The sequence below is a fragment of the Haliotis cracherodii genome, unplaced genomic scaffold (assembly GCF_022045235.1).
Source record: "Haliotis cracherodii isolate W230 unplaced genomic scaffold, xgHalCrac1.p SCAF_12, whole genome shotgun sequence".
NCBI classification, from domain to species: domain Eukaryota; kingdom Metazoa; phylum Mollusca; class Gastropoda; order Lepetellida; family Haliotidae; genus Haliotis; species Haliotis cracherodii.
This window is the reverse complement of record NW_027266267.1, coordinates 17,484,694-17,510,743: the sequence shown is the minus strand read 5'-3', so window position 1 is coordinate 17,510,743 and position 26,050 is coordinate 17,484,694. Positions and strand designations below refer to the sequence as shown.

General features: G+C 40.2%; 2 protein-coding genes across 2 annotated transcripts; both read left to right on the top strand.

Moving 5' to 3' along the window:
• The first annotated feature begins 237 nt into the window (after positions 1-237).
• On the top strand, positions 238-10,981 carry LOC139458211 (neural cell adhesion molecule 1-like). The gene is made up of 13 exons (XM_071239557.1): positions 238-303; positions 667-736; positions 897-1,238; positions 4,181-4,462; positions 7,083-7,346; positions 7,699-7,983; positions 8,483-8,773; positions 9,437-9,592; positions 9,913-9,931; positions 10,086-10,138; positions 10,244-10,330; positions 10,470-10,580; positions 10,791-10,981. Exons 1-13 carry the CDS (start codon positions 238-240, stop codon positions 10,811-10,813), a joined length of 2,049 nt encoding a protein of 682 aa, XP_071095658.1. The 3' UTR covers positions 10,814-10,981.
• Positions 10,982-16,527: 5,546 nt separating this feature from the next.
• Positions 16,528-25,615, top strand: LOC139458203 (nephrin-like). The gene is made up of 13 exons (XM_071239550.1): positions 16,528-16,570; positions 16,778-17,116; positions 19,094-19,375; positions 21,614-21,874; positions 22,252-22,530; positions 22,807-23,103; positions 23,287-23,583; positions 24,016-24,177; positions 24,507-24,525; positions 24,690-24,742; positions 24,848-24,937; positions 25,077-25,187; positions 25,394-25,615. The coding sequence occupies exons 1-13, from the start codon at positions 16,528-16,530 to the stop codon at positions 25,414-25,416; spliced, it is 2,256 nt and encodes a 751-aa protein (XP_071095651.1). The 3' UTR covers positions 25,417-25,615.
• The last annotated feature ends 435 nt before the right edge of the window (positions 25,616-26,050 follow it).

Sequence of the window (26,050 nt, the reverse complement as noted above, 5' to 3'; positions counted from 1 at the left end):
TGACATCAGACTTACAGTTTCCAGTTGTTGATGTTTATAGCATGCATAGGATAAATCTCGGCTCAGTGGAAATTTTGTAAATAGTTACTTTATTTCTTTAAGGCGACAGAATTCATTTTGTTTCATTTGACGTCGGAAAAGCAGAGAGTTTTGATGATATTCAAAATTATTCTCTTACTGATGCCTTTTACCAGTATGTATGTTCATATCATCAGGATGGTTGTCTTTCCTTCAGTCATGTGGCGACCTTTCTTTGGCATGCCAGGATCCAATGATCGTGGGTTCGAAGTCAAGATTCCCATGGTGTTTTCATATATGTATTTGAAATGAAACATAAGTCATGTGAGCGTATATCACACTTTTAATTAATGTTGGTTTAAGTACAGTTAACAATATGATCACAAATTATTCTATCGTGTTGAAGTTTATGAAGTTAATACGCATATATTCATCTAAATCATCCATCAGCGTTCAGTGTGAAATGCGTATTTACTGTCATACCGTCTAACACATTAACGACTATTATCATTCTCACTATCATCATAGACAAAAATAGACAGCTGGTAAGACAGTAACGTGATCCTTTTCTCACACGCATATCTCATAGATACCAAATGCATCAAATCAGTATCCAAATTACTGAAAAATGATGAACCTATATTTCAGGCCTCACCGAGGTACCAGACAACAAGCATGATGAAGATAACTACTGCTGCTGTATTATATGTGATTGCAGGTAATTCTTTCATATCACCCACATGTGTAATGACTGTGTATCTTACAATATACTTATATTACCCTACATACTTGAGATGAATGGATTATATTCTACTTAACGTAATGTACGGTCATACCTCATGCTACATGCTACATATCCACATGTCTTCTTCCTGCAGGCGTTGTAACAGGTGCTCCCAGTGCCAGTCCAGTGTTGTCTGCAGTGTCTGACATAGCCAGGTTCAGCTGGGAGATTCCACAAGGAGGTCTGGGAACAGGGAGTAGTTTCTACACTGTCAGTCCCGCTGGTGGTACATCTGTGTTCATAGTGACAGGTACTGGGATATTCCTCCCCACTGGCAGCTACACGGACAGACTGGTGTACCAGGGGAACATAGCAGCCTGGAATGTCACCTTCACCCTCAGCAACATCCAGACATCTGATGCAGGGACATACACGTGTGGGACTGGAGGGACTGCTAATGTGATACAGAACTGTGGACAGAAACTTGCTGTCCTGGGTGAGTGGCTACTTAATGTTTTGATTAGTTGACGTTTCGTACACATAGTTTAGTCCTCTTTATATTCCGTATACATATTCAGAGAAGAGATAAAGTAACATAGTCGTCCCTGTTTATGAATTAGGTATAGAACTCTCAGTTATAAGGACTGCTGTCACACCGGGGTATCAGTATATCCTCCATTAGTGCTTTGCTCTACACTGTTCAATTCATATCAGCAAATGAGAACCTACTTATGATACACACTAGGTTGCACACAAATGTGTTTCATGGAACATTAGTTTTCCTTTAAATAAAAATACAACCATGAGGATAGTTTGAAAACAAAAGCAACCTTTCATCACTTGACCTTTGTCAGAACGTGTCATGATTATGAAATAGACAACTTTGTTTTTAAAATGTTAGAGTTGGTATTCTGACAATACCTGTATTCCTTGTCTCTAATAACATTAGGCACAGTGGGGAAGCCTTATGGTTAAAACCCCCACTTGAAGTCCGGTTTCGGTAATCCACCTGGGTGCAATGTGTGAAGCCCATTCAGGTACCCCCCGCCGTGAATAAAACAACACTCACTCAAACAATATTAGATGTCGCAGGTAACAAACGATTGTAATGTAGATGAGTGCTGCATGCAAGGCAACAATGGTAAAACACATGTGATGTTAATGTCAGGAGGGTATTCACAAGCGTAATGATATTTTGAAACGGATCACTTGTGACAGCAAAATATAATCTTGTTGAAAACGCACTGTTCACCCCCAAACAGAGAAATGGTTACAAGTCGTTTAACAAAAACAAAAAACACCCACCCGATCTCGAACACAAGCTCACTCATTGTGGGCAACGACCCGTGAAGATTCCGGGGTAGAATAGATCTTCAGCAACCCATGCTTGCCGTAAAAGGTGACTATGCTTGTCGTAAAAGGCGACTAATGGGATCGGGTGGTCAGGCTCGCTGGCTTGGTTGATGCATGTCATCGATCCCAATTGCGTGGATCGGTGTTCATGATATCAATCACTGGATTGACTTGTCCAGACTCGATTATTTACAGACCGCCGTCATAAAGTTGGAACATTGCTGAGTGCGGCGTTTAACAACAACCCATCCAACCAACATTGTGGGCAACCAAGTGATTGTCATGAGTGAATCGACACTATACATGTGGGAGGACATTTTCTGAACTGTTACAGCTCTTGAGAAATCCACAAGACATGTGTGCTCCTGACAAAGTCGAACTCGCCTAGATGATACAATTCTGACAGAGAAGTGCATCCTGACTCGAATTAATTACAGACTGTTTATATATTGATGACAAGGGTAAACAGCAAACGGAGAGATGAATAGAGAAAACAACATTCTTGAGAGTACTGAGCCGAACGCCAGCAGTCACTTGGGTACCTATGCATTTAGTGTATGGCCACGTTCTTAAGGAACATGTATGTTGTGATATCATGAGTGGTAATATCGAATCTATTTTACTGATTGATTGTGAAAACCCGCGTGTATTCAGAGCAAGCAACGTTATAGTAACTGAACAATGTGTATGAATGTACATCCTTATGAAACAAAAGAATACATGTGTGTTCTAATGCAACATTGTCATCACCTCATCACACCCTCGTATCTTTAATGTTAGAGGCATCATGTACAATGACAATATCAACATATGATTAATTATAGTGAAACAGTTGTCATTTGTTTATGTTTACTTGTTCAGTGTGAAATTAGGATCTATAAATTGATTCAAAATATCGGTTACGGAGGTATTCAATGATCGTAGTTATATCAACCGACAGTATTATATCCATCACGAAATCAATATTTGTATGAACGGGCGGTATCTGTTCGAATGTTATAGTAGGTGCATAATGGGTGACTAATGGGTGTGATATGATATTCTTCTCTGGCCATATTCAGCAGTTGGGGTCCTTCTCCATGGACCATGTTCAATTCCTAGGCATAGCAATAAACAAAAGTACATAACAAATAAATGTCAGCAGAACCTCGTTTCCTTAAGATCCAATACACTTTAAACCGAAATGGTAGACCCTGCTTATAGTGGACTCACTTTGGGTGAATGCTACATTCGTGTGTGTTTGTACTTGGTATTTTAAAAAAAAAAAGAGCTGACGTGATTTCGGGAAAGTTGTCTAGTGTATATAGTCGCTACGGTGGTTTGGAGCCCACATTAAAACACATCTATGACGTCACTCCATTGTTCAAACTGTTGATTATCTGTAACCAATTGACAGTTTACTGAACTACTTTCTGCAAGGCAAATGTTCAGCTTATGCATTAATTCTAAACACGGTCTTTAAGAATCTACTGGCTACAACGATCAAATCGCAGAATATACAAGTGTGTGCAGTACGAATATTCGGATAAGGTTTACATGTATGACAAATGTGCTGCTTGACATTTCCGTGCATATTTTTATTGGATTTTGGTCTCTTATTTATTGATCTATTGTAACTATAAGGCTGTATTTTCCATCTGATTACACAGTACTTAGTTAATCCTGTATTTTGAGTCATGTAAATAAAACGACAAAACCCTGGTCATATCCAAAATAAATCTCGATTACGCACGCGTTACTAGACATCCATTACATATAATGACGTTCGCCAGCATCACTTGCTCGAACCTTATTTGTAACGCATGTTCGTTTGAGCTGAGGTTAGCTTGCGCAACGTCACGTGACTTTCGTTGACTCGGAAAAAGCATGCGGCGTTTTGCTTAGAAAAGGGGTAGAAGGGAGTTATTCTGCCACTCAGAAATCCACGTGCAGCCTGACTTGTTGTTATCATCGCACATTTTCCTTTAAAACGTGTCTGTATCAATCCATGAATCCAGATATAAATGAGTAATATCCCGAACAAACAAATAACAAAGTGTTATTTTTATGAACATTCAGGTAAAGTAATGGCTTTTTATAATACAGGTCAACCCATCAAACCAACACCCAATGGACCATCAGCCCCTGTGTTTGGGACACAAGTCACCTTGACCTGCAGCTCCACCTCTACCACTGTCCCAGCTGACCATGGCCTGACCTTGACCTACACCTGGCAGCGTGACAACACTGACATCACAGTTACCTCCCCTGGTTCCCCCTACACCTTCACAGTGAGTTCCCGGGACAGTCACAGCTACAGATGTAGAGCCAGAGAAAGTCAGGGTCTGGAGTCAGAGTGGAGCCAGTTGTACAACATGGAGCCACAGTGTATGTATACAATGCTGTTCAATATTCCACTATTCAGTAATGTTGTTGCCAAATATACTTCATACCCTTCCCCAGTAGCACACACTCATGATATTAATCACTGGATGGGTTATTTACAGACCACCGTCATATAGCTGCAATGTTGCTGAATGCGGCGTTAAACAACAAACTAACAAACAAACAGTAGCACTCACAAATTGCAAAACAATCCAATACAAATACATGTAGTGACAGTCACAATGCTACTACTCAGATTCTACCGAACTGGTATAGTTGTAGCTACTTGTGCCAGTGTAGAATCTAACCAGTCCATGACATTGGGTTCAATACAATATCGTCCGTGTTTCATTGATTTGGATTCCATTTGTTACACTACGCACATGCGCCATGTAGAACAAAATATTGCAGAGAATGAATTCACATTTGGCGACGAAAGACTTTTATTGTTGTACTTTTGAAAAAGTGAAACCTCTAGAACAGGGTTAGATGTTCAGACAGCCATTCTATGTTAGAGAATAAATCAAATTCTACTCACACCGCCGCCGGTATCTACCCGGCCTATCAGGCCTGCACACTTCTTTGTACGTCGCCAGTTATACCCTTGTCTACCTTGGTCATATATGTCCGAACCTCAGTGAAGTGTAGAAATACGCCCAATAGTGTAGCAAACAATTTGACCATTGTTAAGTTAGCAGAGACTAGAGATGAGACAAGTAATGTCGGCTAGCACAACATAGTAGTTGTGCTGGTACTGTAATAAACAGACGGACTGAAATGGAGAATGGATGGTTGCTGTTTGTTATCTGGCTAACTTGACATCAACCACTTGCTTCAATGGCTGAGAACTTATAAGTTATATACTTGTGTGATTGTGAAAAGGTTCCAGAAATGTACATTAAATGTTATTTTAGTATTTTATAGGCAACACGTATAAGAGGTAATGCGTAGCCACTGACACTGTTCACGACTAAAATCTTGTTATTAATAATATTGTAGGCTAAAAACGTAGGAAATGTTAACTTCCCTTGGGTTTTAGTCACAGTTTTGGCTGTAAATCTAAAACCACTTGGGCCTTGTGTGTAAAACATTTTCTTACAAAGTACAAACGCTAGATATTATTCATAGTGGCCATATCCCTTATGTTAATCAATATTCTAATATGTTTTATCAGTTTAAATTTTGTTTGAATCAACCTGTGGTTAAGCTGCTTTGGGTGAGACACGACCCGAGCAGGAGTTTCCGATATTATCGCCTCTTTGGTATATAAGCGGAATGCTTCTTTCCCTTTGGAAAGTATCTCTGTATCAGCTTGTACGGCAGCGTCGGTATCCAAACATAAACTTCATAGACCCAAGTCGCTGTCCAGCTGCGCCTGAAAACAAATGATGGCACAGTGATGGAGCTACACTGACTCTCACATCATCTAAACTACTTAGACTGGCGTCGTGGCAATTTATACCCCTGTGGATTATAAGAGTCTCTCTTTTTAGATCCGGTCAGTCTGTATATTAGAACTTGACAGATGGCCTCATGACCCCCCCAAAGGAGGGAAGATCTTTAGAGTGTTCAAGTTTCCTTTGTTTTGTTTCCAGACCCTTGTCTACATACATTGGTTTAATCTGCTTCACTGTTCTTCCTTTCTGACAGATGGCCCCAATGCTGTGACCCTGCAACCCTCCACTCTGTCCTACACCAGGAGGGAAGGTCAGGAGCGTGTACCAAGTATCCTGTGTTCCCCCACCTGTGTGTACATACATTGGTTTAATCTGTTTCATTTTTCTGACAGATGGCCCCAATGCTGTGACCCTACAACCCTCCACTCTGTCCTACACCAGGAGGGAAGGTCAAGAGAGTGTACCAAGTATCCTGTGTTCCCCCACCTGTGTGTACATACATTGGTTTAATCTGTTTCATTTTTCTGACAGATGGCCCCAATGCTGTGACCCTACAACCCTCCACTCTGTCCTACACCAGGAGGGAAGGTCAAGAGAGTGTACCAAGTATCCTGTGTTCCCCCACCTGTGTGTACATACATTGGTTTAATCTGTTTCACTGTTCTGACAGATGGCCCCTCTGCTGTGAACCTACAACCCTCCACTCTGTCCTACACCAGGAGGGAAGGTCAAGAGAGTGTACCAAGTATCCTGTGTTCCCCCACCTGCGTGTACATACATTGGTTTAATCTGTTTCACTGTTCTGACAGATGGCCCCTCTGCTGTGAACCTACAACCCTCCACTCTGTCCTACACCAGGAGGGAAGGTCAAGAGAGTGTACCAAGTATCCTGTGTTCCCCCACCTGTGTGTACATACATTGGTTTAATCTGTTTCACTGTTCTGACAGATGGCCCCTCTGCTGTGAACCTACAACCCTCCACTCTGTCCTACACCAGGAGGGAAGGTCAAGAGAGTGTACCAAGTATCCTGTGTTCCCCCACCTGCGTGTACATACATTGGTTTAATCTGTTTCACTGTTCTGACAGATGGCCCCTCTGCTGTGAACCTACAACCCTCCACTCTGTCCTACACCAGGAGGGAAGGTCAAGAGAGTGTACCAAGTATCCTGTGTTCCCCCACCTGCGTGTACATTCATTGGTTTAATCTGTTTCACTGTTCTGACAGATGGCCCCTCTGCTGTGAACCTACAACCCTCCACTCTGTCCTACACCAGGAGGGAAGGTCAAGAGAGAGTACCAAGTATCCTGTGTTCTGCCACCTGCAGACCTGCGTGTACATACAAGTGGTTCAAGGATGGGACAGTACACAGTGATGGAGCTACACTGACTCTCCCGATGGCTGACAGGTCACAGACAGGTTCCTACAAGTGCCAGGCGTCCAATACACACGGGACTGGTGACAGCTCAAGTGTCTCCGTGGATGTTACATGTGAGTTTTGTCAAGTAGGAACAGACACCTTCTGTGATACGTTTCTGTGATCTTATTGGTTGAAGCTGGATGGCCGCACATCAAAAGGCATATGTTCATATGAATGTTTGCAGAAAGTGCATTATGAGGAACGCCATATAACAGCAGACATGTACATGGGCAATACACAACTCCGAAGAGAAACTACAACACAAAATTACAAAACTTTGGAAAAGACCAGAATGATGAAATAAAATAGAAATAATAGAAATGCATACTTACAGCAATCTTTGTTCCTAATCATATTCGCCTAACATTTCAAAATCTTCTATACACACAACTTGCAATGCAGCATTTTGGGTTATTTTTTCAGATCAGGCGAGTATAAGTATGTTGACCGCCAACAGTCGTAATGGTTCAGTAACAGTTAATGAGTCTGATGTGGTGATCTTGAGATGTCAGTTGGATAATGCTGGTAATCCAAGGTCAGTCATCAGGTTACTGAATGGAACTGAGGAGTTGACAAGGGCGGATAACTCACAGACAGCAGAATACAGACTGGAGTCAGCAGATTGTAGACAAAGAGGGAACTACTCCTGTACTGCCACTAACAACATCGGGGCACCTGTCAGCAAACGGGTGGAGTTGCGAGTCAAATGTAGGTAATGTGGGCTTGGCATCTGTTAACACGCTAGTAGTAGCAGTAGTATTAGAAATAGTAGTAGTAGTAGTAGTAGTTTTAGTAGAAGCAGCAGCAGCAGTAACAGCAGTAGTAGTAGTAGTAGTAGTAGTAGTAGTAGTAGTAGTAGTACAAGCAGTGGTAGTAGTAGTAAGCTAGAGGGTTGAGTTGCGAGTTAAAAGTGGATAATGTGATCAGAGCTTCTGTCCACACTCTATTAGTAGTTATAGTAGAAGTAGTAGTAGAAGGAGAAGGAGATAATATGTTTAAAGATGTTACAGTAGTCCTACCTTATGAACTGATATAGTTATATATATCTTCTTAAAATATGCTAAATGTATGTACTTCATTCGTTCATTTAGAATATGTTTTCCGTAAGTAGATGACAGCAACCATGTGTGTAGCAATGGGGTGTCTTTCTCCACCAAATCAAGCCAGTGTTTACCTTGCTTTGAATCACTGACATGTTTTGCATAAGGTTCTCCTCGACTTGCTGCGACAGTCCCAACTCAACTCAAGTACGCCGCTAGTGGTAACGTTGACGTGTCTGTGTCAGTCCTGGCCTACCCCCTTCCCACATTCACCTGGAGTAGAACCAACAGCACCAGCCAGGACCTCACTGGTTCCTCAAGCCCTGTCTCAGACATCTCAGTCACTGCCAGGCTCCACCTTACTAACCTCCAACAGCAGGACTTCGGGGACTACAGTCTTACAGTGGACAATGGTGTGGGCAGATCAGTGACATACACACTCACAATAGTGTCTGCAGGTGAGATGTTGATTTCTGATTATCATTCAAGCTTTGAGGATTCATCTGTTCTAAAATTTATGTGAGTATCTCTAACTGTTGTTTTCTCATTTTACGTCTATTTAGCTTCACAAATAATGAACTGAACATTTCAACATTCGCAAATGAAACTATGAAAACACTCGCCTGGCTAGTATTTTGTTGTTAGGCCTACCACAGACACCTAAACAGGATTTGAACATTCACATATTTCTTAAATGCTATTTTCGTATTTTAGCTTCTGTTGAGTTTCTAAAAAAATATTATTTGAAATGGATGTTATCCCGTTTTCTGTCTGCATATAACAACATAGCATAGTTGTACTTATCTATATGCACCATTAATGAATGCTCGAAAGTATAATTTTCTATATCTATTTAAGTTGACATAGATTTCTTGAACTCAAAGTAAACATGTTTACCTTGGTTTGAGCGAATGGTTCGGGAAATATATATCAGCATGACCTACACAAGAAATTAGCTTCACATGTTGTACGCATGATGAGAATCAAACCTAATGTGTGATTACTTTTCACTTAGACCTATTACCAAAATATTTTTCGGGAAAGTAAGAAAATGAAAGCAAATATATTTTCATCTGAAGTGATTGGCATAGTCTGTTATGATATTTTGTTTCTCATTGTAGATCCACCAGACCAGCGGAAACTTGAAACTCCTTGTTCGTATCCAGGGGTAATAGTAGGATCCACAGTAGGAGGCATTCTTCTTACCTTGCTCATAGTGGGAAGTGTTCACATGGTTCTGAACAGAAAGGGATACAAGTTCGTAAATATTCCAGAAGGTATACAGTTAATATTCCGTGGTAAAATGATTGAATATTATTTGCAGGCAATAGGGAGAATGTCAATATAATGTTCAATGACATATGCGAATATGTTTGAAAGAAAGATTGTAAGAATTTCTTTTGTTGAATGTATATGTATAATAATGACAAAAAAGGACGTAATTATACCAGCAAATGTCTTGTTAAAGGTTGCAGTTATTATATAAAGTTTACCTTATCGTTTTCAATGTGGATTTCATTTACGATTGACAATACATGTTGCCATGTGTGATGTGTATTTTTCTGATATATTCCATGTGGTTATTCTTGTTTTCCAGAAACTGCATCACGAAAAAGGTAGTATAAATGCAAGCGTTAAACATAACAATGAGTAAACATGTGCAATTATGGAGAAAAAAAATATGGAGGCATATAAATTCTACTTAAAAACTGAGGTTTATTGCTCCCTTCCATTATGAATTGTCAGTAACGTACCTTGTTGTCTTCCTAGCACCAGGAATCCTGAAACTGTAGAAATGGATAACAGAGGGTATTCATCATTAGGTATGTACTGGGTATTGGTTGTTACCCTTTTGCTGAAATTACCATTATGTATGCGTCCATTTAACACTGAAATCATTACTCTGTTTTCGCATTGATTTGTTTCAGATCAGATAAATGGTCCAGTCCATTCAAATTTGGAGGAATCAGAAAAACAACAGTATTCACAGTTGAAGATTTATGAGAATACAAAAGGTAGATGACGACTTTTCCAGTTTGCTCAATACTGTTGAAGTTTAAGCATTCCAGTGAAGGTAATGTTGAAGTACTAGTTAGAAGAAGGGAGTTATGAATTGGATTTGTTATTGAAATACGTAATGAATTACATCTTCAGCGTCTGCTGCAGCAGATACAAGTACCTATGAAGGCACGGTAGATACTCCCCGTGCCACCTATGAGTCCATCAGAGTATCACCATACCAGAACACTGGGGCACATTCTCAAGGTAACCAACACATGAAACACTCTTGCTGATTAAACTCTTTTGTCATTGCCATGGATCAACTGTGGGCATGTACGATCCAACATCATTAAACAGTAACACATGCCTTCTTTTCCATCCCAATGTAATACGTTTAGCATTTCATGTTATTGTGAGTAGATATATAATCTGTCATTTTCTATGTTTACTAACATATAGTTCTATACTTTTCAGGTCCTGACCATGGCCCTAAGTAACGAAGAAAGTAGCCTTCATGATATCAGATCCAGTAGCAGACCACGGAACACGTGCAGCATATAAGATTCCTTTCCTTTGAGTTAAAACATCGTTAGACCCGTGAAAACCGTATTAGAATAGGTCTTCAGCAACCCATGCCTGCCGTAAAAGGCAACTATGCTTGTCTTAAGAAGCGGATAACGGGATCGGGTGGTCAGGCTCGCTGAGTTGGTTGGATCAGTGCTCATGATATCATCACTGGATTGTCTGGCCCAGTCTCGATTATTTACAGGCCGTCGTCATATAACTGGAATATTGATGATTGCAGCGTTTAACAACGACCCAACAACAAAACATCGTTATTACTTACTTCACGTTTTCATTACATTGTTTTATGTTTCTTTGATAAATGCACAGTTACAGAATCCAAACATTGACCGTGTCAAATAGGTGAAAGGAGCTTGGTCACACCATGTTGGTTATGCTCATGTCTATTTATGTATCCCCTTTGTCACTGAATATTTCACACAGGAAATAAATACGATTGCATTAACTTAATGGAAATATTGCAGTTAAAATATTGTTATCAGTGTCAGATTTCTGGGACTTTAACCTGTTTCTATTATTTGGTGCAAAGAGGCATTTGTTGTTGAACATACATGAGGAAACCTGATCAGCCAGTTTTAGTTTCTAGTTTCTGCCATACAGTCGTATAAAGTCAGGTATTGTTATCACTTAACCAGATGCCAGTACTGCAATGTTATGATAAATAATTCACCTGAATGGAGGAGGTGAGGTGATGTGAACTGGAGTTTAACGTCGCAATAGTATTGCCCTTATTTAGAGACGTTCGTTTGAGCTTGTGTGTGTGCGCGCGCGTGTGTGTGTGTGTCAGCCTAGAGTCGATACTTTGATAGTTTGGAATGCATATCTTCGTTTTGTTCATTCGAATGGGTCGTAGCGAGGATATTCGTGAACAATCATGAAGTCAAACTCTCTGACGTGTCTTAATGTTACTGGAACGCTGAGTTCAAGATTAAAGTGTCTAATTCTTCAGAAAGAAGGCTTCTGTATGTGAGTGAGTGACACACATCATGTCATTTAATTGTTACAAATTTGAATGGAGTAGAAATTAAAATTATAGTGTTATGGCCAGCAGGCAACTGACTGACGGATATCATCAGTGTTTTTACCTTCTTGTACAGCGAGCTAGTGAGTTTGATTTTACGCCGCTTTTAGCAATATTCCAGCAATATCATGGCGGGGGACACCAGAAATGGGCTTCACAAATTGTACCCATGTCGGGAATGGAACCCGGGTGTTCGGCGTGACCAACGAATGCTTTAACGACTAGGCTACCCGACCACCCAAATTCTGTATGTATTCCCAGGGATTTCGCAAAGAATGTGGAAGTAGTCCGTCAGTGTTTACGTGAAAAACGTATGAACGTAAAATTGTGTCAGTATGAATCACATTGAAATAGGGATAATACCAGGTGTTCGTACCAGGTACATGTAAGCACATCTTGCCACATCGGTAGCACCCGTGGAGGGTATAAATTCACGTTTTGTTTCATGTAAAACAGTTTATTTGGGTTTAGTGCATTATTGTTTGCGCCATAGCTTCATTGTGATGATAGATTGACTTAAACTATGTCATTTTTCTTTCTGCATGGCTGTAGGTACACAAATCCCACTCCAGCGGACATCCTTTAATATATGAATTAATTTAGAAACACCATGCTAAAAATTCGTTTACAACCCCAAATAAAAGTGTAAAGTACCGCACAAAGACAAAAGGAGTCAAAATGACAGTGTGATCATCCCATTCCTGTGGGTATTAGGGTTTTCAGGAATGACATATAACCCCGACCCTTATAAGAAAAAGGTATTTTTCGAGAGAACGCATTAAATAATGTCAAAGCCACCGACAACCTTTAGTGATCTCATGTTTTATCGCTTACATCATGTTCGTCTTTGAACTGCTAAGTTCATGTAGTAAAGGTTCTAAATAGTTTCAAACCATCGGTTAATGTATACATAGTGTGAACGGGTGGCGATCAGAGGAGACAGAATATAGTAACTAATATTGGGCCCCTTATCTATTCAATCATTTACAATTTAACAACATGTCGACCGTGATAGTGAACCTTTGTTGCTCATGTAGCTGGTCTGAACAAGAGAGTTTCCGCTGTATGTGTATATTGTAAGCAAAGGTCGGTGACACAGAACCCCGATTATTCGCGTTCTATATTAGCATTGCCATATCCACAGACATGTCAATGTGTAGAGCATTCAGTTCAGCAAAGGGGCGATCTGATAACACACAGGGATGTGAACGGTGAGAGTTGCCATGGCATTCAATGGGCTTCCTACTCAAGTGTAAAGTATGGTGGCTGATTATTGCCATCTCTATGACAGAACTGCGGGGACTGATTAGTCGCTCTGGACATCATAAAGCCACCATGTTTCCACTGCCTTTTCCTATGAGATTACAAATATATTTAGAGAGAGATCTATATACACCTTTGGAGAGGATAACATTTTGGGATGGTACCACAATCCCTCGTCAGACGCCACAACGCGACTGATCCACAGCATGAAATGTCATCAACCAACAAGGTGACCAGATGGTGGCTTGTTAATAATATTTTGTTCTGATGTAGAATGGACCGTTTTACACCAACCGATCCGCATGTCCAGATGTGTTGATATAACATTGTGAATAACATTTTTTTCTCCTTGTAATTTGTTTCAATTGAAATTAAAGAGCAACGTAATATACTCTTCAAAAGAAGAACAAAAGAAACGCAAAGCCAGATTTGTGAGGCAGGAAAATAGATTTATACGAGGAGCCGTACAACGTGTTGAGCCAAAATGTTGTGGAGAGAACACTTGGTTATTGTAGTCAACTCAGTTATCGGTACATAGGAAAAAGTCCAAAGTGAAGGTCAGCTCGCATCAATAACGCTTATGTACCCCGTTGGTTCCAAAAGCAGCTTGACATATCCTGCCCATGGAAGAGACGAGGATGCGAATCACATAAAGAGGATCAGTTGTCACAATGTTTGTGTCCTATAGCAGGATATTTACATCCCCAAACAAACATGCGTGATAACCTCTATTTATCCTGGCGTGTTTGTCAGTGCAACCGACTTATAAATGTCTCATTTTAATGTCTGACTTACTTGGGACGCAATGGTACAGTTTTATGCTACTAAACCAGATCAGTTTCGGTTGTCAAGAAGAGGTGTTTTAGAAAGGAGGAGGAGAATATGAGAATATTAGGAGTGTGTCGGCGGAATCTGTTAATATGTTTGTTTTACAATTTATATCTAACAACCAGGGGCGGTTCAGCTGTTGGGAAGAGGGAACTAAGTCTTCTTTATTACAAACCCTTCTATATTAGAGTTTACCCATGACAAGGAGAGCCTTGATATTCACCCTTGTCTCCCGTCAACAACAGTAGATACATGTACGATCCACAGAATGCACAATGCAGTGATCGCCACGATGAATTACCGAGCATCATATTGCAAGTTTAGAGGCCATTTCACACAGACTTTGCCTGCGTATTGTCCATGAAAGGGTCACTTGGCAGCACTACTGAGACAGCATACTGGCGTCAATAGTTGTGTCGTTTGCGCGCGTTGCTGATCAACGTTTTGACTTCCCAAACACCTCCAACAGCTAAAATATCACTAGAATGCAACGATCAGCCATGAGACCTTTCACCCATAGAGCACGTCTGGGACATATCAGGTGTCCGCCGACGTCAGAGGAAAACCTGTACATTTGCCGAACTGGCTCAGATAATGGGAGGAGCATGACCCATGACCCATGACCCATTATTGATCAAATCAGCGCAAACTCCAGCGTCCTTATTCCTTTATGTGTATTATCCGTTCATTACCATCATGCGATACATATTTGTATTTCTGCAATAATCTGTTATTTTCGAATACCCCCTTCCCCTCCTTTTGGAAGGGTACATTTTGACGGATCTAATTTGCTATCACCAGTTCAGCTTTTAACAAAGCCTCTGTATATGTATGTAACACTAAATCTGAAACCCATATTACGTAGATTGACTCCGCTATATTTAGCCACTACTGAACTAGTTTAAAGCGACTGGTATACATGTAAACACGACCTTGTATATTACTTCTGTGTTGAGCTACCCGGTCACACACGACGACTGTAGCAACGATTTGTGTCTGGCAACTTGAAACCCCAGCAGGTATGTACTCTGCTATATTTCCAGGCTTACCACATGACATCTTATGTGTCTATGTTTACTGGTATCACCACGTGTGAGCGCTTCTTCTACCGCACATAATGTATAGTAATGAGCCACAACATCTCGATATACTCGCGCTCTTTGACGCGGCCTACATCTGCACAGAATAATGTGCATATCTAAACTACTCCCAATTCACACCTTAAAGCACACTCAAAGCGCCAGATTATTTTCCCTCAATAGATCAGTGTGAAATCGATTTTCATTCTCAGCCCCATGGGAAGTATACAACCCAAACTGCCTCTATGGCGCTAGAAGGTTAACAGTCAAATGAACATCTCAGCCTACCGGGTACCCATTTATTGTTGGAGGAACAGAGGCATGTTTCGAACAAAGTCACATGCTACATGTATTTTGAGTTTTGAGCAAGACCGAAGACCTTGTCACTCTCAGGAATCTAGCTGCCGAATGCAGTCTCCAGCTACCCTCTGCGAGTTGCTGGCCACGTTCCAGCACTATATGTGTCGTCAATGTATGAGTTATTTGTACGTGAAGGGCTCATAAAGACACATATCTTGACAGGTAATATCTAGTACGTGAACACATACTGATACAATTCGAGTGCCATGGGTTTGTGGTCTTACAGCTTGCAGAGTTTCGGGCCTTAGGCCCTCGCACGATAGTCACATGTATCTGTTTAAACAAGTGAATTGAGGTCTGGTAAAATTAGTTTCAACATCGTGGTCAAGGTTACAAGATTACTGCACTGATAGCGACGTGCAAACACGTGTGTAAATATCTTAATATGTGTGTTAGTGTGTCTATTTCTTGTCCGGACAGACGCTTTATCCACAAGACCACTGAGGCGGTCTGCTTACACAAGTATGCAAATTTGTCTGTATATAATGTGAACGCAGGACAAAAGGTGTACTTTGGATTCAGATGTACATTTTTACCTGTTGCCTTTTTGTCAAGGCTAGAGAATCCAAGTTGGCGCCGGAAAATCGATGGTATTTTGATCCTACCAACCTGTGTTACAAAACTGATAGACATATTATTTAATTTAATTTTTTTTAGTCAGGTTGACAGCGGCGAGTGAGTATGTGTGTAGGTTTGTATACGTGCATGTGAACGTATGTATGGGTACGTGTGTGTATTGTGTAGGTTTGTGTACTGTGTGTATGAACGTATGTGTGGGTACGTGTGTGTAACTGGTCCGGATTAATATATATCATAGTGCTAGCCAGCTGAGCTATCATGCCACAGTGTAACATGGATACCCAACTCAGACCCAGTATACTGACTCCAAGCCGATTTTATTCGTTCAATGCCGAACGCCATGCAGGGTTCACACAAGGACCATCTTTGAACATATTTCGAGCGACTAGGCCACGGAGGCGGCATGCACGTAGCTCATGGACACTCGAAACCGTATGAAATGCATGATAGACGATGAACGTTCATTCCAGGTTCACCGAGGTGCCAGACAACAAGCATGGTGAAGATAGCTGTTGTTTCTATAATATATGCGATTGCAGGTATGTAATTCGTATAAGTGTGATAACTGTAACTTTAATTAACTATATTTTTTTCTGTTTTGTGTTGAATGGTGAATTAACAGTAATTAGCTTACATACTAGAGATAAATGGAACACCTCCTTGTTAAATCATCAGAACAAGTCAAACAAAACGTGACTGTTTAGTACGGTGATACTTCTAAATATCCAAATATCTTCTTCCTACAGGTGTTGTGTCAGGTGCACCCAGTGCCAGTCCAATGTTGTCTGCAGTATCTGACACAGCCAGGTTCAGCTGGGAGATTCCACAGGGAGGTCTGGGGTCAGGTACTGGTTTCTACGCTGTCAGTCCTGCTGGTGCTGCTGTGTTCATAGTGGCAAGTACTGGGACAGTTGTTATCTTGCCCAACTACAGAGATAGACTGGTGTACCAGGGGAATATAGCAGCCAGGAATGTCACCTTCACCCTCAGCAACATCCAGACATCTGACGCAGGGACATACACATGTGGGGCTGGAGGGGCTCTTGCTGTCATACAGAACTGTGGACAGAAACTTGTTGTTCTGGGTGAGCGGCAATTTAATCAGTAGCTGTTTTGACGGTAACCATAGTTTAGCCCTCTAAATATCCAAAATACATATTCAGATACCAGTCTAACAATGTAAAGTAAACATAATCGTCTGTGTATTTGAATACACACCTTGTAGTCCTAATTTGGCAAATTAGCCAAGCTAGCACTTTGATATTTATTATCTATCAATCTAATCGATTATCAAAACCATAATTTTCTTTAAACATTAAGTATCTTTCTTTTTGGAATTCTATCTTTGTAAAGAGGTATGTAAACGCACTAAACAATATCGGTAACGCATGATCGCTTCCATTAGTGGGCAACAATATCTGAAATTTAAATGACAGTCAGATAGCAGTCAGGGAAACCGAATAAGTATGTGCGTGCGTGCGTGCGTGTTTGTCTGTCTATGTGTGTCTCTGTATGTTACATTCCGTCAATCTACGTCAAACTACATTATCTACATAGTTTCATCCAATTGCTGGATTTTACTACATCACATAACAACAAAGCGGAAACTCGTTTACGCGAAACACTGGCGCACAAACAATCCTCTTTTCATTAAACATACATCAATCAGAGCAGTTTGAAAACTTAAACAACCTTTCATCACGTGACTTCCGTCAGGCATCTCCTGATCACGCGAGTATCGACTTTGTTTTTGTACCCCATCATACCTGTGTTCTTCCTCTCTTCTAATTCTAATAGATTTCCCAGGTAACACACGGTTGTAATGTAAGGTTAATGTCGCCTGCAAGGCAACACTGGTATAAGTGGTACTGATGCCAGAAGGATATTTGCAACTTTGTAGTGCTGGAATTGAAGACAAATGTAACAGCAAAGCTTAATTTCGTGTTAGCGCATCTTCCACCAGTAAAATGATTACATGTAGTCAAAGCAAAAAGACAACCTGATCTCGAACAGAAGCTTGCCTATTGATGAAAGAAACTAATATTGGTGAGTTAACACTATTAAAGTGGGGGGATGTACCATTTTGTTTAATCCACAAGGACATGTGAGTGAGAGCAAAAAATCGTAATCAGTGTGAATATTTGATGACCCACGGTCATTTTGTCTCGCACGCCTAAATGACGCAACGCTTACTGTGCATTGCGCTCATAAAATATACATTTTCAACCCGTCACTACAAATGCAGTGCACGTTTTAAATAAAATCAAATAATGTGTATAAATGTATTTTCTTCTGGAACAAAAGAACACATGTGTTTTCAGTTGCACCATGGTCATCACTTCGGGACACGAACTGCTCCGCTACAGACGACTGTGCCATCTATAACTTAAAGTTGTATTAATCATGCGTGGATAGAGGTCTTTGGACTAAGAGGGATGCATTTTGGTTTTTGGCAATTCGCGTTTAAAAAAGAGAGTAATTTCTGTAAGGTATATTTAACCAAACAATCACGTAGCCTCTGTGTGTGTGATTAATGTTGATATCACGTTTGTACTGTTAGATCCTAACATGGTTGTTGATACCACGTTTGTACTGTTAGATCCTAACATGGTTGTTGATATTACGTTTGTACTGTTAGATCTCAACATGGTTTTAAATGTAGAAAACGTAACCTTCTCACAAATGCTTATCTTTTAAGATGTATTACATTTTGTCAGTATGAAGATGATTATATGACTTAAAGATGGTGTTGATGTCAACAAAATAACATGGCGCTTGGAAGACCCGGATTCGACTCTCTAACCATGTAAAATATGAGAAAGCCATTTGTATTAACCCCTCCGTGTTATGAGTGGAATTTTGCTAAAATAACATTAACCAAACTCATACACTCACTCACGCAATCACCCACTTTTTGATTCACTCACTCTAGAACTATCTCTCTCTCTCTATATATATATATATGTATATATATATATATATACATACAGAGAGAGAGAGAGAGAGAGAGAGAGAGAGAGAGAGAGAGAGAGAGAACTCTTATATATGAAGTCTTTTGAAAGGCAAGCCCACCACTCCTGGCCGTCCAGTGTCAACAACTCCTGTCTACAACCAGCAAGTGACCTTGACCTGCAGCTCCACCTCTACCACTGTCCCAGCTGACCATGGGCTGACCTTGACTTACACCTGGCAGCGTGACAACACTGACATCACATATACCTCCCCTGGTTCCCCCTACACCTTCACATTGAGTTCCCGGGACAGTCACAGCTACAGATGTAGAGCCAGAGAAAGTCAGGGACTGGATTCAGAGTGGAGCCAGGGGTACAACATGGAGCCTCAGTGTGAGTAATGTAAACACATTACCGATTCATGCAAAGCTCAATCATCGTTGGCCAAAATGAACAGCTATCAAACATACAATAATAAAACACAAATAGCAACAAGAACTACTTTGTTCAACGAAACTGAAAGAAAGTGTCATTGACATTTAGCTTGGTATATAGTATATGGCTGTTCCCATTCCAGCTGTAGTTAAGGGGTCTACTAAATTAATTTGTACGTCACCCACTGTTGCAAAATCATTATGGGACTATTTTTGGTCATCAGCTGGTCCTTCATATGGATGAGTCGGCAGCACTGCAGAACTGTCTGTGTCTACTTATACTTTTATCTCTTATTATCTACTGATATTAGACTCCCGGTAGACTCTTGCGATTTTCATGGTCCCTAGTACGGTGATCTCCCTTAAGTTACTGACGATCTCTAGCCCATTTTTATATTGTGTTGTTCACTGATACTTATGGCTTTTATATATTCTTAACTAGATTTAAATCGGATCTGTGATGTTCTAGTTATTGTACTGTCCATCGAGGACAGCTTTTTATTTAGTCTAAATATATGTATTATTAACGTACTTCTTGTCACGATATGGCTGAAATACTGCCGATGTGACGTTAAATCTTAACTCACTCACTCACTCTTGTGGTCAACATGGACTCCCCGAACCTTCACAGGCTAGATGTTTCCCCTGAATGCAGAAGTGTCTAAACTTAGGTTAGTCTGTCAAAAACGTGTTTTACTAAAACAAAATGTTTAAAACATATAATAATATAATGTAATATGAATTTATTATGTACACGTTGGAGATATCACAATTTAATAAACAAATAGTTGTATTGCATACCGTGTAATAACATCATATCCGAACGGGACTATTTGTGGTCATCAGCTGATCGTTGGAACAGAGGCGTCCGTAACCCATTGCAACTGTACACAATGTTTACTCTGCTACCAGACGGATAGCCTATTCAAGAAAGAAACTATTAAAATTCACGAAGCAAGGCATAAAATGCTTCGTCTGAAAGTTGGCTGTATTATTGACATAAATATTTGAATTTGTCCATGGGGTTTTGCAGTCGCCTATGATCTTTTGCAGGGTCTTTTGGGAATAAATACGCTTGGAATGGAGAGGTACATGGACATTCTTATTCCACTATTACAAAAACTGTGGCAGCACAAAGTTCCAGAGCATCACTAATAAACAAAACGTTATGTCGAACCATCATCACAAAATGCATCATACTTACGACCTTGAACTTCATTTTACAAATAAGAGTAGGCCCAATGGACAAAATGGACAGCAACTAAAAATGTGAACCGATGCAATCCCCTGTCTTAGTGCACCATTATTGGTAGTGCCATACACTTATTACAATCAATTTAATTACTTAAAAGACTGCTTCCTTGGTCTCGTTGATAGAACATCCTGCGGAGAGTGGAAGGTCTATGGTTCGATTCCCGGCCTCGTCGTACCAAAATACGTTTAAAGATAGTACTTGCTTTGAATTTGCCTGACGCTCGGCATTAAGGGGCCTAAAACATCGACTGGTCGACTCAGATGTTTCAGAGTGAGGTATTCATGTTAAACTTGGCATTAGTCCGGACTTGTACAATCAGCCACACACATGCACGTGCACGTGGCTCTAAAAGTGCAATAGCCTTTAACGGGATGTTAAACCCATTTCACCTCTCCTCATAGCTTATAAACTGCCTGCTGACTCGTGTACAATCGCATAGGCAACATGACAACATCGATTTGCTGATGCGTTGTTCGTTTCTCGAAACACCCTAGCATACTCTGAAACGAGTTTGGATATATAGACTGACGGTCTAAAAGGGAGCTTGACCATTTGCCAGCATCACCTGTGTTTCAAAGGAGAATTGGCTTATTTGTAAATATAGACATCAACAGACTACAGTCAAGTTTCCCGATATTAATTTTTTTTCTCACACCCTGTCGCCTTGAACATTCACAAAATGTAATAACCATGAACAAATAATGAATTAACTATCTATATATCATGTTGAACAATTATATTTTGATGGCCACACCAAACAGTGGAACGTTTAAACAATAGCTCATTCATGTGCATGCTGCTATTAAATACACGCTCTGTTGTCATATAGGTTTCAAAGTGATTTTCTGAATATCATGAACTCATCATTGTTTACCACGTGTGTGTTCTCGTATATCTGTATCTTGTATCACGGTATCAGTGTCACAGTGCCATGTATTGCAGACGGGCCCTACCAGATCTCCCTGACCCCCTCCACCCCCTCCTACACTGTGACAGAACACCAGGCTCTTCAACCAATCACGTGCTCCGCCCTCTGTAGACCAGGATGTAGCTACAGGTGGTTACACAATGGAACAGTCTTCAGCAGTGGAGCCACTCTGAGTCTAGGACAAGCTGACAGATCTAAGACAGGCTCCTACAGATGTCAGCCTTCTAATACACACGGGAGAAGTGACAGTGTCACAGTCAGTGTTGATGTTCAGTGTAAGTATATAGTCTACATTGGTGACAGTGTCACAGTCAGTGTTGATGTTCAGTGTAAGTATAGAGTCTACACTGGTGACAGTGTTACAGTCAGTGTTGATGATCAGTGTACGTATATAGTCTACACTGGTGACAGTGTTACAGTCAGTGTTGACCTTCAGTGTAAGTATACTATGGTGTACTGTTTCAGTGTTCACTTTTAAGATGAGTATACCATACTTATGTTTTTTCATCTTTAAACGTTAATGTGTTAATGCATGCGCTGTATGTGATAAAAGAATAATTGTTACTTTTACAGCCAACCCCGTAGGAAGTGTATTCAATGTACAGCCTATACCTTTCATGCTAATGATGCAACAAGTCATATTTATTTTCAGACCCAGCGAGTGTAGTCGTGCTCACCGCCAACTCACTCAGCAGCACATTGGCAGTTAATGAGTCTGATCCGGTGACGTTACGATGCCAGATTGATAGTAATCCAAGGTCTGTCATCAGGTTACTGAATGGAACTGAGGAGTTGACAAGGGCAGATATTTCCCTGACAGCAGAATATAGACTTGAGTCAGCAGACTGTAGACAAAGAGGGAACTACTCCTGTACTGCCACTAACAACATCGGGGTACCTGTCAGACAGAGGGTGGAGTTGTTGGTCAAATGTAATCTATTTGTATATTCTATACGGATTGTAGTGTTGTGATGATTTCCATTGATGGTTTATGTCGTAACTTTTTCTGTGTTAATAACGCTGTTGAATAAATGGCCGGCCTACGGTATGCATGTATACTTGTGTTATCATGTCTCTAATGTTGATACTGCAAAGTTGAAATATCAACGAAAGGCTCCTGGAGGAGAATTTGGTTTTCATCATACTCTACCCTAAACGGATATTATTTGTTCCAGAGCCATGACATATGTTGTCTACATTTAACCAGGTCCCCCTCGACTAGATGGGCCAGTTGCCCAGCAACTCAAATACGCCGCTAGACTGCCCGGTAACGTGAACCTGTCTGTGTCAGTATTGGCCTACCCCCTTCCTACATTCACCTGGAGTAGAACCACCAGCACCAGCCAGGACCTCACTGGTTCCTCCAGCCCTGTCTCCGACATCTCAGTCACTGCCAGACTACACCTTACTAACCTCCAACAGCAGGACTTCGGGGACTACATTCTGACAGCCAACAATGGTGAAGGCGGTTCAGTGACATACACAGTCAGCATAGTGACTGAAGGTGAGCCGCGATATTCTGATGTATCTTTAAATATTTCAGGATGCACTTGTTCATATGTTCCAATACCTCTCGCTGGCTGTTGTTTAGACATTACTTCTACGCTGTACAACTAAAGAGCTTAACATTACCACATTCTTTGAGAAAGCTAAGATAGCATTCCTTTTTATATTAATTTGTTGTAAGGGCCACCACAGATACCTACACAGTTTAGAGATTTGGATAATGCAACAACATCGTCGGTATGGTTATCCTGGCTGCCCAGTTTCAATGGTGGGCAACCTCAGACGTTTCTGCTTGAGCATCATCAGTTTGGCACAAGAATTTGGACTGTCTACAAGACCTATGCAGACACCGGCAAGATGATGGTGGTGGAAGTGACTGGGCTTACACCGGGAGATATTTACATATTCCGACTACATGCTAAAAATGACTATGTGGATTCTAGTAGATATGTATTAGTAGAAACTAGGACTGCAGGAGGTAGGTGTCACTCAAGTAGAATCACAAATGGTTTAATCTGATTATCAGTTAAATGTAATTAACAACTCATCACCATAAATAATTTAATGAACAAGCTTATGTTGTATTTGGAAGTTTTACTTTTTCCCTGCTTATGTGGATAAATATAACTCGTCCTTTTGATACTGAAATTATTTCTTATTTTGAAGTAATTTCAGTAATATTCATTATATCTAATGAAGTTTTCAAAGATTCTATTCATTCAACGTGAACATGTGTATGTGGGTTCGAGGCAATAAGTTGTGAAATACATATTTTTTAGCAATGTCAGTATCAAAAATACAATTTGTTTGTTTGAAAAGTAGGAAACTGGAAACGAATACCCTTTCACCCGTCTAGAATGACATACGCGGATTAGCACTTCGTCTGATATGATTTTGTTTTACATTGTAGATCCACCAAATCAGCAAAAACTCGAAACTCCATGTTCGTATACAGGGGTAATAGCAGGATCCACCGTAGGAACCCTCCTTCTTACCTTGCTCATTGGGGGAATTGTTCTGATGGTACTATACAGAAAGGGCTACAGGCCTAGGCTCGGACATATTCTGACAGGTATACAGTTAACATTCCATTGTAAAATGATTGTCAAGAGGAATAATTGCATAGTGACTATCCATGATATTGATGAATGCGTTTGATAGAATGATTGTAAGGTCAAGGATTTCCTAATTTGCATATATTCGACTTTAATGTTGACAGAAAGGACACATTTGTCCCAACAAATGTTTGATTAAAGGTTGCTATTTATATGTTAATATGAAGTCGTTTACAGTTTACTTGATCTTTGCCGCTGTAGGTTTCCTTTATGAATGACGAGTTTGTTATGCCATGTGTGATGTGTGTTTAACATTATGTACCATGTGGCTATTTTTCTTTTCCAGAAACTGCATTACGAAAAAGGTATCATAAATGTCAAAGTTAAATATAACAACGTACGGAATATGTGAAAATAGTAAATTAGCTAAAGAGTTATATCACGACAACTAAAAACGTATATCACATACTGAAGTTAATCACTCCATTACATTTTGTATTTTTAGAAATCAACCTAATTATTTTTGCAGCAGCAGGAATCCTGAAACTGTAGAAATGGACAACAGAGGGTATTCATCATTAGGTATGTACAAGGTACTGGGTGTTTCCCTTTTGTTGAAATTACCATTATATATGGAACTGTTTTGCACTAAAATCAATACAATATTTTCACATTGTTTTGTTTCAGATCAAATAAATGGACCAGTCCAGTATTCAAATTTGGAGGAATCAGAAAAACAACCGTATTCACAGTTGAAGATTTATGAGAATACAAAAGGTTGATATAGATTTTGCATTTTTCCCCAATACTGTTTAAGTTTAAGCATTCCAGTGTAGGTAATATTGAAGTGCTAGTTAGAAGAAGGGAGTTGTGATTCGGATTTGTTGTTGTAATACGTAATGAATTATATCTTCAGCGGATGCTGCAGCTGTTGCAAGCACCTATGAAGGCATCACAGAGACTCCCCCTGTGACCTATGAGTCCATCAAACCATCTCCATACCAGAACACTGGAGCACATTTTCAAGGTAACCAAAACATGAAACACTCTTGCTGGTTGGAATCGTATGTCATTGCCATGGGCAAACTGTGGGCATGTACAGAAGCATTAAACCGAAGCATATGTCTTCTTTTCAATCCTAATGTGACACGTTTAGCATGTCATGTTATTGTGAGTGATATAAAACCTGTCATATAATCTGTGTTTACTTACATGTAGTTCTATACTTTTCAGGTACTGACCATGACAATAAGTAACGAAGAAGGAAGAATTCATGATATCAGATGCAGTAACAGACCAAGGAACACGTGCAACATATGACATTCATTTCCTTTGAGTCAAAACATAGTTAGACCCGTGAATATCCGGGGTAGATTAAGTCTTCAGCAACCCGTGCCTGCTGTAAAAGGCGACTACGTTTGTCATAAGAAGCGTCTAACGGGATCGGGTGGTCATGCTCGCTGAGTTGGTTAGATCGGTGCTCATGATTTCATCACTGGATTGTCTAGTCCAGTCTAGATTATTTACAGACCGTCGGTATATAACTTGAATATTGCTGAGTGCGGCGTTAAACAACAATCCAACAACAAAACATCGCTATTACTGACTTCACGTTTTCATTACATTGTTTTATGTTTGCTCGATAAAAGTACAGTTACAGAAACCAAACGTTCACCATGGCGAGAAAGTTAAAGGAGCTCAGTCAAATTATCTTGGTTATGCTCATGTCTATTTATGTACCGCCTTTTTCATTGAATATGTCACATAGCAAATAAATATATTTCCAAATTATTTAACAAAACGCTTTGATCATCACATTAACATAATGGAAACATTGCAGTTGAAATATTGTTATCTGTGTCAGATTTCTAGGACCTCAACCTGTTTCTA